The sequence below is a fragment of the Scleropages formosus genome, chromosome 4, assembly GCF_900964775.1.
Source record: "Scleropages formosus chromosome 4, fSclFor1.1, whole genome shotgun sequence".
NCBI lineage: Eukaryota > Metazoa > Chordata > Actinopteri > Osteoglossiformes > Osteoglossidae > Scleropages > Scleropages formosus.
In genome coordinates, this window is record NC_041809.1 from 33571121 (window position 1) to 33582680 (window position 11560).

The 11560-nt window shown below is 41.6% G+C and overlaps 1 protein-coding gene across 1 annotated transcript; it reads left to right on the top strand.

Annotated features, from left to right (window-relative positions):
• The first annotated feature begins 5239 nt into the window (after positions 1-5239).
• On the top strand, positions 5240-6545 carry pou4f3 (POU class 4 homeobox 3). Its single transcript, XM_018751867.2, has 2 exons — positions 5240-5359; positions 5658-6545. The coding sequence occupies exons 1-2, from the start codon at positions 5240-5242 to the stop codon at positions 6543-6545; spliced, it is 1008 nt and encodes a 335-aa protein (XP_018607383.2).
• The last annotated feature ends 5015 nt before the right edge of the window (positions 6546-11560 follow it).

An 11560-nucleotide genomic window follows, 5' to 3' on the forward strand; every position in this document is an offset into this window, starting at 1 on the left:
GTACAGTCAGTATCCAGTATCGCTGTTTCCCCACCATACATTGAATAAGCAACTGCCTGTAGCACTGATACGAAATACAAAGGTGATGTGATAGATTCTGTAAAAATTTCTGAAGCTCTCAACTGTTATTTACAAGACGTGCTCATCCGCTACACCCCAACTAGACCCCTTTGCTCGTCTACTTCTGCTCGCTTGGTGGTCCCGCGCACGAAAGGTAAAGGACGGGGCTTCTCGGTTCTGGCTCCGTTGAGGTGGAACGACCATCTCCTCTCACTCAGAACTGCCGAAATTCTGTCTGCATTCAAGAAGGGCCTGAAAACTCACCTTTTCCAGAACCATTTCGCCCAAGATCTCTCCAGCTCATGTGCGGTGTATATGTTTGTGCACCATAACTTTATGAGCATCACCAGATAAAGCCTTTATTCAGCCACTACTCCGGCATTGTTTTTGCCTGCTTGTGTATTATTTAAAAAAAAAAAAAAATGGAAGGAGGGTATCAGGATTTGTCTATCCTGTGTTTTATGCACCTACTTGAACGATGAACCTCGGTGCAGCAAGTGGTAGGGAACAAACTAGGTTTATCTGAGTCACATGTCTGTAGCTATGTCTCCTTCTCTCAATGTAATGCATAAATTGTACTTTTGCTGGGATGTACATTGCTTTGGACAAAAGTGTCTGCTAAATGAATAAATGTAAATGCAGGAGAGAGGATAATGAGAAAGAGAGAGAAGTGGAGCTAAAAGAAATGTATCTTGAGACCTGTCCTTAATGCTGAGAGAGGTACAGCAATAAAAAAAAAAAAAAAAATCCCAAATGGTGAAAAAATCCTACTACGTTGAGCCAAAGGACTTTTCTGTGAGCCAACAGGTACCTATTTTCATTTACCGCTCTATGACATTTTCATTAAGTTAGACCCTGTTTCAGGGTGAGGAGTGAATCTTAATTTCTTAAAGACCCTGGCCGTACTAATAAATAAGCAATACAAACAAAATAGTAGAATCAGATTCTGGGTCAGTGTGGTACTGAATGAACAATTACAAAAATATGACTAACATAATGGTTTTTATTTAAAAAAATTAAATTTGTCTTTCTTTCACGGTAAACTTGTAGGTTTGTGTCAGACTACGGATAAACTGTTTGGCCTACAGACTCTGTACCAGGCCAAGGTGGTGAAGTCGGACCTGATTCCTCTGACTCAGCTCTCAAATTTGCCGGTCAGTTTACATTCCCATCCTCACCTGCGACCGTGATCTTTGAGTAGCGACTGAAAAAAATAAGACGGCAGCAGGGATGATGTTCCACCGCAGTGTAGTTGGCCTCATTCCAGGATGCAGCAAGGAGTTCAGCGACCAAGGAGACTATTCTAGAGTCAAGCTGCTGCCCATCCTGGATGAGAGGAGCCAACTGAGATGGGTTGGGACCATAGTGAAGATGCCCCCTGGGTTCCTGCAGTGGGAGGGGTACTTGTCACTGCTGGAAAGAGGCCCTCTATTATTAAACACTTTGCTTTGATTTAATGCAAAACTATTAAGTTCCACGTGAAAAAGTTTCTATAATAAATCCTCAATTTATCAGTGCAAAAAGTCTCAGACGTGTTGGTAAGTCAATTGTTCATAACTTGAAATTTACTCATTGCTGGCAATATACAAAATACAGCGATATAAACAGGTGATGTCTGCAAATTTGTCACATTGCCCAATGTTTTTATTTATACATTTCTTTTTGTAACATTGTGTCTCTTATTACATCTACTATCAGCACTTTTCAGACATACTGCATTAGATTAAGCACAAAAGAGACACCGCAGGAATAAACACCAAGTTGCAACAACTGGTGGATCTGCTACAAAATGCTGTTTTTAATAACAAAGGTGAATTTATAAAAGGTACAGGGAACTGAACATACATCCAGGTTTGTTTGTGTCTCTTAAGTGTGCAAGTTGAAAGTTTGTAAGTTCAGCACTTACTGTACTTTTTTTTCCCCCTGTATCTTATTTGTTGTCTTGAGACATAAGTGGCCATTGAGATAGATTTGACATTTTTTCACACTTGGAAAGATGTGCAGATTTTTATTCTAGTTTTCTTATGTTTTGGATTGGTTATCTATGTAATAGGTTTTCCGCTTGGATACAGCCAGCGGCCTAATTCTTCTGATTAATAAGGAAAGAGAACAAGGTAACGGATGCCTGCCACGTACCTGCTGAATTATTCACTGTCTGGGGAACTAGAAACCTCACACGGATCAAATGGAACAAGCTTGTCACGGACCTAACCGCCTTCTCTTTCTGCACCGCAGAGCATGGAAACTACTGTAAAGAGGTGTTTACTTGAATCCATCTCACTTCTGAGAGTCAAACTATGATCTGAACGCATTAGCTCAGCCATCAAGACTAAGTGACCCTTCACAGACAGCAAGGTCTGGTTATGATTTTGGTTGCTCAGCTGATGCTTTTATCCAAAATGACTAAACGATTTAACCCATTTGTCAAGGTAGATCTTTAATGAGAAAAAAATGGATTAAGGTCATTGATGAAGACATAATGTTGTTGTTTTTTTTTGGAGGAATCACTGATACAATTGAAATGGTCCGCCCCAGCTGTACAGGTGCCCATTTTTAGTTTTTGAACCAACAGCACTTGAACTAATTAATATGAAGAAAAGTTACATGAAATCACCCAGATTAATTATTGGCATCTCTTTGAACGGGGAATCTAACTAAAGCACAAAGAATTACATCTTCTGAGTATCCATGTTACCTTTTATTTTCAGTATATTTATACAGCATAGTATGTACCCAAAAGTGGGGCAGATGGCAGTGTAGTGGTGAGAGTTGTTGCGTTTAGACCCCAAGGTTGCAGGTTCAAATACCACTACTACATGTAGTACCCTTGAGCAAGGTACTTACCCTAAACAATCCCAGTAAAATTACCCAGCTCTATAAAGAGGTCTATAATTGTAAGGAGCTCAACACTGTCAGTTGCTTTGGAGAAAAGCATCAATTGAATGTATATTTACCAAACTGTCTGTAAATGTAATGAGTCATTTCAGTGTGGCATGGTGCCATGCGAGTAGCTCTGCTGTCTCACAGTGCCTGGGTGGTGTGAGAGGATGTGGGTTTGATCCCTGCTCAGTCTGTGTGGAGTCTGCATGTTCTGCGTGGGTTTCCTCCAAGTGCTCTGGTTTCCTCCCACAGTCCGAAGACATGCTGTTCAGGTTCACCCATAGTGTGTGAGTGACAGAGAGCGTGTGTGTGTTCCATTGATGTATGGATGAGTGACCCAGTGTAAGTAGTGTATCCAGCAGTGTAAGCCACCATGGTGAAGAAGGTGTGTGGGCTGATGACCCTACACAGAGTTCACTGGAAGTTGCTTTGGAGAAAAGTGTCTGATAAGTGAATAAATGTAAAGTTTCAGTATATAAATCACTTGACTCTTGAGATCAGTGTACATTTCCAGGAAAAGGTCTAACAGCAGTGCTGTATACCGTAGGACACTATGATGGGGCAGTAAGGCAGAGCCTGCTATACAGTCATAGTCAGGTAGTAAAGTGAGAGTCGGTTATATGGGTTTAGATCGTCAAAATGACTCTCCAAGGCACACACACACACACACACATTTTCAGAACCGCTCGTCCCATACGGGGTTGCGGGGAACCGGAGCCTAACCCGGCAACACAGGGCGTAAGGCCAGAGGGGGAGGGGACACACCCAGGACGGGACGCCAGTCCGTCGCAAGGCACCCCAAGGGGGACTCGAACCCCAGACCCACTGGAGAGCAGGACTGTGGTCCAACCCACTGCGCCACTGCGCCACCGCGCCCCCCCCTCTCCAAGGCAATGCATTATTTATTAATTTGATAAGGTCTTATTCTTTCTCCAGTCGTCACACTGACTGTAGTTTTTTTCTCTCTCTCTCTCTCTCTCTCTCTGTCCAACTGAATCAGTGTTTGTGTCCCTTTCCATCGCAGGTCATTATTTAGTGGACGCAGTTCAATTTATGAAAGAGTTCACCAAATCCGTACATCAAAACAGGCGCGCGCACGCGACGAATTTGTCACCAATGTTTGCCGCTGTCCGTTGGCCGGGCGCGCGCGCTCGCGCGCTAAATATTTCAGAAAGTTCGAAAGTTAATATTTATTCATCCATTAATTACCGCCTCCGAGCAAGAAAAGGCGTTAAATATAGTTGCGCCTCAAATCAAACTTTCATGGTACTATTTAGACTTTATAAAATATAAATGGTGTAAATATTTCATGCATAATCAGAGCCCGTGGGAATGTGAGTGGACGTCGGTCGCCTTCCGACGTGACTGGAGCTCAGATTCAAGCGTTTAGTTCCATTTCAACTTGTACGGCTTAAAAATCGGCGCTCAAATGGTTTCAATACCAATAGACTGTAAAAAAAGTGCGCGACAAAACACGTCACGTGTCACTCACTGTCATCCCATCGAAATATTTTCCAGTATTTTTGATCTCGAAACTTTAGATCAGTCTGAACTCACTTTTCTAAGTTTGTGTGTGAAAATTGAGCTGTGCAAGCACTTATGAGATTTGTAAGGAGCACTTCTTTGCGCATTTAAAATTTTCACTCATTAAGATTATGATGCCTAGAATTAAAAATCAGCTGCGTGTAATTTGCATAAGAATTACATGGATTCTCAGGGGTTACGGAATAAATGCAGAATAACGAGAATTAGTATAAATACTCTACGCAATCGAACAGAAGAATCAAAAAAAAAAAACTGCTGGTCCTCGTTGTTCTTACGAAACATCCAAGATTCACGTGCTTTGAGACATGGATGGATTTTTTAAAATTTTTTTAAAATCATAATTACAGGCAACATGAGAAGAGGCACGGCGCACGAGCACGGCCACAGGTTCACCAATTTGCACACGAATACACAACACAAAGTGTAAGAGACCACCGAAAGCCACGACGATTTCCGCAAGCGTGCAATGTGCGAAACCCGCGCGCGCGCATGAGAGCGCGCAGACCGCGCGACAAAAGTTCCTGAAACCAAAACTCCCGTTGGCTTCGCCTGTTGCGGATGCCGCGCATGCGCAGTGCCGGCCGAGCCGTTCCCGGTGCGAGGTGCGCGATGCTCAGTTAAGCGGCAGGTGCGGAGCAGAGCGACGCAGAGAGCGGCTCTGTAGTGTCCCCGAACGGAGCGTCACAGCGGCCCCGCGGGCAGAGCACCAGGTGTCTGTGCCAGGGCCCACCTGGGTTCAAGGTGCGCCTGCGAAATGATGTCCATGAACGGCAAGCAGCATTTCTCCATGCACCCGGTGATGCAGGAGCCCAAATACTCCACGCTGCACTCGGGTTCCGAGGCCATGCGCAGGGTTTGCCTGCCGACCCCACAGGTATGTATGTGCGTGCTGAACTGCTACTAGGCACAGTTTTATGTGGAACAACATTGATGGATCAGTCATCTTCTGCTCCCCTCGCTCCCCCTTCTATCTTTTTTATCCACTTCTATTTCAGAACACACACACAAACACACACACACACACACACACACACACACACACCTTCCATATTAATTTTTATGGCCTGTGCTTTGAGATCTTTTTTTTTTCTCTTCTTTTTTTATTTTGACTAAATTCCCCCTTGATTTTGTTTTTCCCTGTGTGTGTGTGTGTGTTCTTTTTATGCTAACAGCTCCAGGGCAATATATTCGGGGGCTTTGATGAGAGTCTGCTGGCGCGTGCCGAAGCACTCGCGGCCATTGACATTGTCTCCCCCGGCAAAAGTCACCCTTTCAAGTCAGACGTGACGTACCACACCATGAGCTGCGTGCCTTGCACGTCCACTTCCTCCCCGGTGCCCATCTCCCACCCGTCCACGCTGACCTCCCATCACCACTTCCACCAAGGCTTAGACGGGGACCTCCTGGACCACCTGTCCTCGAGCATCGCAATGAGCGGAATGGGGGCCCCGGACCCATCGCTCATGTCACAGCCTAGCCACCAGCATCACCTCCAGACCGTGGGTCATCTACACCAAGCCGTGGCCATGGGACACCCGCCCTCGGCACACGGTGGACTGTCCGCCGTTAGTAACGTGGAATCCGATCCACGGGAACTGGAAGCGTTCGCGGAGCGTTTCAAGCAGAGGAGGATAAAGCTCGGGGTCACGCAGGCGGACGTGGGGTCGGCCCTGGCCAACTTGAAGATCCCCGGGGTGGGCTCCCTCAGCCAGAGCACCATATGCAGGTTCGAGTCCCTCACCCTGTCTCACAACAACATGATCGCTCTGAAACCCGTCCTGCAGGCCTGGCTTGAGGAGGCGGAAGCGGAGGCGGCGAACCGGGAGAAGAGCAGCAAACCGGACTTGTTGAGCGGCAGCGAGAGGAAGCGAAAACGCACGTCGATAGCGGCACCCGAGAAGCGCTCCCTGGAGGCCTACTTCACCATCCAGCCCCGGCCGTCGTCGGAAAAGATTGCGGCGATCGCAGAGAAGCTGGAGCTGAAGAAGAACGTGGTTCGCGTGTGGTTTTGCAATCAAAGGCAAAAGCAGAAGCGGATGAAATATTCGGCAGCGCATTAGCTTCATTCCCTGACCCTCAGGAAAAGATAGATAGATAGATAGATAGATAGATACTTAAAATTTATATTAAGTATTTCATACTGAAAAATTGCGTAGTTGTGCTTGTGTTGTGTTTTCTGCGCATATATTTTCTCAGACACAATTTTAATATCAATAAAATATTTACTGTGCACTAAACTAGTCTACTGGTTACTTTAAAGTGGGTCAATTCTAGATACTTGATCCTCTAAATGTGCTGCACATAGTTTTTTTCTGTTTGTCTTAAATTAAAATTGAATAAATGGATACTTTATTAAAAGGTATTGCACAATCTAAGAAGGATCTTAAGTTCTGTCACCTATTTTACAAATAAGTTTTACTGTAGTGAGCACTGGAACACTGGAAAACATTATTCTGTACCAGAAAAGTTCTTTTAACTCCATATCTCCAATAAAAATACTGTATATTGGAAATTGCTTTATTCATTAAAATATAGCCTATGTTGCCTTACCTTGATATTCACCTATTCAGATCTACACAGATGCTTATCTGAAACATACATATCACTGAAATGATGTTCTTCTTACCAAAAAATTGAGTTTGAAAATGTATTTAAACAAATAAAAATAAATAATTATAGGTGGGACCATGGTCTGTGCAAAAGGAACAATGGACAAGGATTCACTAAAATGACTGTGTTATTATGTGTTTTATTTTTCTTTTGGTATAGAATATTGGAGCTGAATGTATAACTTAGCCAAACGACATGACATGTATAACGTTCGATACATTTTGATTTTAATAAGATATCTCGTTTTGAACATATGATTCTCATGTATGTTTGTCATATACAATTTTAGTTAGACAAGTCTGCATTACTTACCCACGCAGCAATTGTGAAGAAAAAGGTTAGAATAAATACTGTCCCAGATCTGTATGTAAATCTTGTAGTTTGAAACTGAAATGCATGTAAACTGCCATACTAACATGACAATTGTTAGAAATATGGAATATGTTTATTAATCCTAAATTGTCATTGTGATGAGAAATTTTATATGAAAATTTAATAATTCACTACTTACCTTTATTACTTACATTTACATTTATTCATTTAGCTCATGCTTTTCTCTAAAGCGACTTACAATGTAAAGGTACTTACAATAATTTACCCATTTATGCAGCTGCGTAATTTTACTGGAGCAATTTAGTGTAAGCACCTTGCTCAAGGGTACTACAAGAGTATAGTTGCACCTATCCATGTATTTCTTAATATTTCAGTGTACTTGATAATGGTGTCTGCAATGTTTCTGTTGTTCCGTGTGTAATATATGTCTACAGTGACTAAGAATCTTTATTTTGACCGAATTCCAGTGGAAGTTCCCTACATGGGCCTTAGCCACCGGAATATTTCTAAATTGCTTTATGTGAAGGAAAAGAGTTGATGTGGAGAAGAGAAATACAGAACACATGAATGTCTCAATTAAATCCAGGCTAATGAATTAGAGTAAGAGTTTCCCTATATTATACATAAAGATATAAAAATGATATTGATGAACTACTCTAAAAAGCATCCACCTAATTCACAGGCTTCAGATTATTTTAAATAAATATTTAAGAACTAGGTCTCTCCCACTTGTTTATGTTAGAATCATTAAATACACTGTGGAAATATGGACACGTTCATTAATTTATACTCGCTGCTTAATAAAAACACTAGTTACAAATCTCATAAATTGACTGCATTTGGTTATGAAAGATACACGATCTGTATAAATCCCACACGGATGAGCACAAGGATACATAGCGTATTAATTTATGAAAATGGCTCAAACAGTATATTGAGCATGTCTTTAAAATGACAGAAAAATAAATACATCCCATACATCTTGTTGCATTTTCTTAAGATATACTTGGGACATTAGGTGCACATACTGCACCGTTCAGTATTTGAAGTACAATTCACGTTTCTCCTTTAATATGACCATATCTTCTGGCACAGTTGAGACAACCTTATTCTAATTATAAAGATATTACATTTTAATATGATATTTTTAGGCAGGCTACATCATGCTCCACATCTGACTCCAATGAACATACAATAAAACATCTATGAATCCATCTAACGCTATAATATAAGGCACTCTAATAAATGTCAACTTCAAATACGATGAAACGGCCGAAGAGAAAACAGACAGGAAGGTGTACAAACATCCTACTTTCATTTCCACAAACAACAGTACAAATATATGGATCTTTGCTTTATTTCAATGACTTCACCTCTAGAATGTCTGCAGTAAATATAGGGTAGAATGTGGAATTATTTCCCTCCCTTTTTAAATGACCAACTTGAACAAGACAGCCAGGGTAACATCTTGAATAATGATACCGATCCACAGTGCAGACATTTAGTAAATAATGCATGCCATATTCATACTTAGTGATAGGTACAGTATTTCACACAGTACAGCTCAAACAATGAGAAGGAACTGTCAAACGGTGTGGGTTAGGTCTTCCTAAACAGGTATAGACAGTCATGAAATATTTATAGTTATAATACCCCCACCGATATCGTAAAACACTTGGTAGGAGGTAAGCTGAGATGACGTTTAGCACTGACCAGGAGCATGTGGGAAGTGAGGGAAATCAATTATTCATGTCGGATTGAAGGTATTACTTTTTCACATGCAGACCTCAGCTCACTGGACACTTTGTACAAATGTGACTGTTTTCTGTTTTGTCTGACTGACATTAATATAATCAATAGTGTAGAACAAAATTTGTTTTGCAGTAAGTATATGGCAGATAGTGGTAGCACAGGTTATGAGAGAGGGTCAAAAGTTTGCTCGAGATGTTTTCTAAGGGGAAACAGCACTTGGCGGAATAGTGATGGGAGTGCAGTCTCCCTCTCCTCCACTGATGTTAGACATGTTTTGACATCAGGAGTCACTGGGAGTTTGACAGAGAGAACCAGAGATGTAAATTATTCATAAAGCACCAACAGTATAAAAAATAAAAAAAAAAAAAAAAAGAGACTGTGACCAGTATTGAGGTAACTGCTTTATTCTTAATCTTCTGTTATCAAAATACAGGTAGTCACATCAGAATGAACAATTTCTTCATTGACCATAGCCCAAGCATCCATCAGAGGGACACTGTGTGGTTGGCCTTTTTATGGTGAAATTATCCTGCTTTATTTACGGTTGTTTGATTTACAAACTGAAGTAACCTGAAAAAGTAAGTGTAAAAATCAAGGTACAGTTAATGAAGACATTGAATAGTAATGAATATTAAACATTATGCTAGTATCTGAATTTATATATTAAAAATGGCAGAATTTCTCATCAAAACATTCTATTCTAATTGTTCCTCAGAATCTTGGCTCATTATGCAATATTCTAATTCATAGCTAGTGGCTTTCATGATGAAAAGCGTTCCATTTGCTTAACTTGCTCGCTTGTAGAAAATGGTTACGCAAAAGTACATAACTGATTTCCTTCATTTTAGAAAGGAGACTGAATGTGTAAAATAATATAACTCAGAAATAAGCGATATCCTTGATGTGTGTATCATCTTTGGGGAAACTGCATCCCGTATTTGGAAAATAAAGAAAAGACGACAGCATACGGAGGGAGATTATCCCCTTCAAACATTCCTTGTGTAAAGTATGATTTGAAAAAAAATCTGAAAAGGTTTAAGTGAAACAATATTGCGGAATGGGCTCTTCCTGATTCCCACACGTCTTCAAGGTAACACTACCGGCAGCGGTTGATGGTAAAACAGTGTAACAGCAGTAATCACCCTTGGGCAGCCAGCTGACTGCGAGAGTGACTGCTGATGATTCGCTATCCATCGGCTCAGAAGCTGTCAAAAACAAAGCATGCGAGAAAATCTGCAGAGGGTTTGAGAACGTCCCACCGTAGACGCGGGAACCACACTCATGGCCATAGACTAGCAGGGTGCGTGTAGCAAAATGTTATTTTAGAAATATAGCCACGAACAATTTAATAATTCACAAACACTCTGGCAACCACCTTGAAAAAAATTGTTGCAATTTTTTGAAAGATTTAAATATATTTTAATTTCAGTATACCTTTATATGGGGTTTTTACAGAACCCAGTTCATGAACTGGTAAATATGGTGTTGTGAAGATTAACAAGCTTGTCGTATGAGACAAAGAGTATTTTTTAATACATAGAAACCCAGTTTTATAAGAGATGAGTGTATTTCCCAGGACAAGACCGCAGTCAGTGTTAGGAAAAAGAGCGGAACTGGGATGGACTGGCACCCTATCCAGTATGTATCCTCACTAGTCCTGAGGCAATTGGTTCCAGGATAGGCACCAGACGACCACTACCCTGACTCGGACAAGCTGCTAACATTTACATTTATTGTCTCTCCAGAGCAGCTTACAATTATTGGCCCATTTATACAGCCACTTTATTTTTCTGGAGCAATACAGGGGTAAGTACCTTCATTAAGGAGAGGATAGCTGGAGGCAGGATTTGTACCTACAGCATTTGGGTCCACAGACAGCCAATCGAACTATTACACCACCAAATCTCCCACAAGAGGGCAGAGGATGCGCTCCCGCCACCTGTAGTACTCTACCAATCAAGCTAATCCCCACCTAACCAGTGACAAAGGTGATGAAAACATTGGAAGGAATTAAATCACATCAGGAAATGTATAAATATAGCTGATTGGTTTACAAACACACAGTCTGAACTGCTTGTCCCATACAGGGTCACGGGGAGCCAGAGCCTAGCCTGGCAACACAGGGCATGAGGCCGGAGGGGGAGGGGACACACCCAGGACGGGACGTCAGTCCGCCGCAAGGCACCCCAAGCGGTACTCGAACCCCAGACCCACCGCAGAACAGGAGCCGGTTCAACCCACTGCACTAACCGCGCCCTTCACTGGTTTATGAACAGATTTAGAAATTCTTTAAAAAAAGAAAAAAAAAAAAACAGATTGAAAATTAATTTTTCTTGCTGCTCAATGCTTTGTATATTTTTCTGGTTTGGAAAAGATCCCC

Excerpts from the sequence above, each read along its gene's own strand:
- pou4f3 (XM_018751867.2), top strand. The coding sequence starts at position 5,240 with ATGATGTCCATGAACGGCAAGCAGCATTTCTCCATGCACCCGGTGATG. Across the intron at positions 5,360-5,657 it reads TTTGCCTGCCGACCCCACAG|CTCCAGGGCAATATATTCGG; the intron begins GTATGTATGTGC and ends TTATGCTAACAG.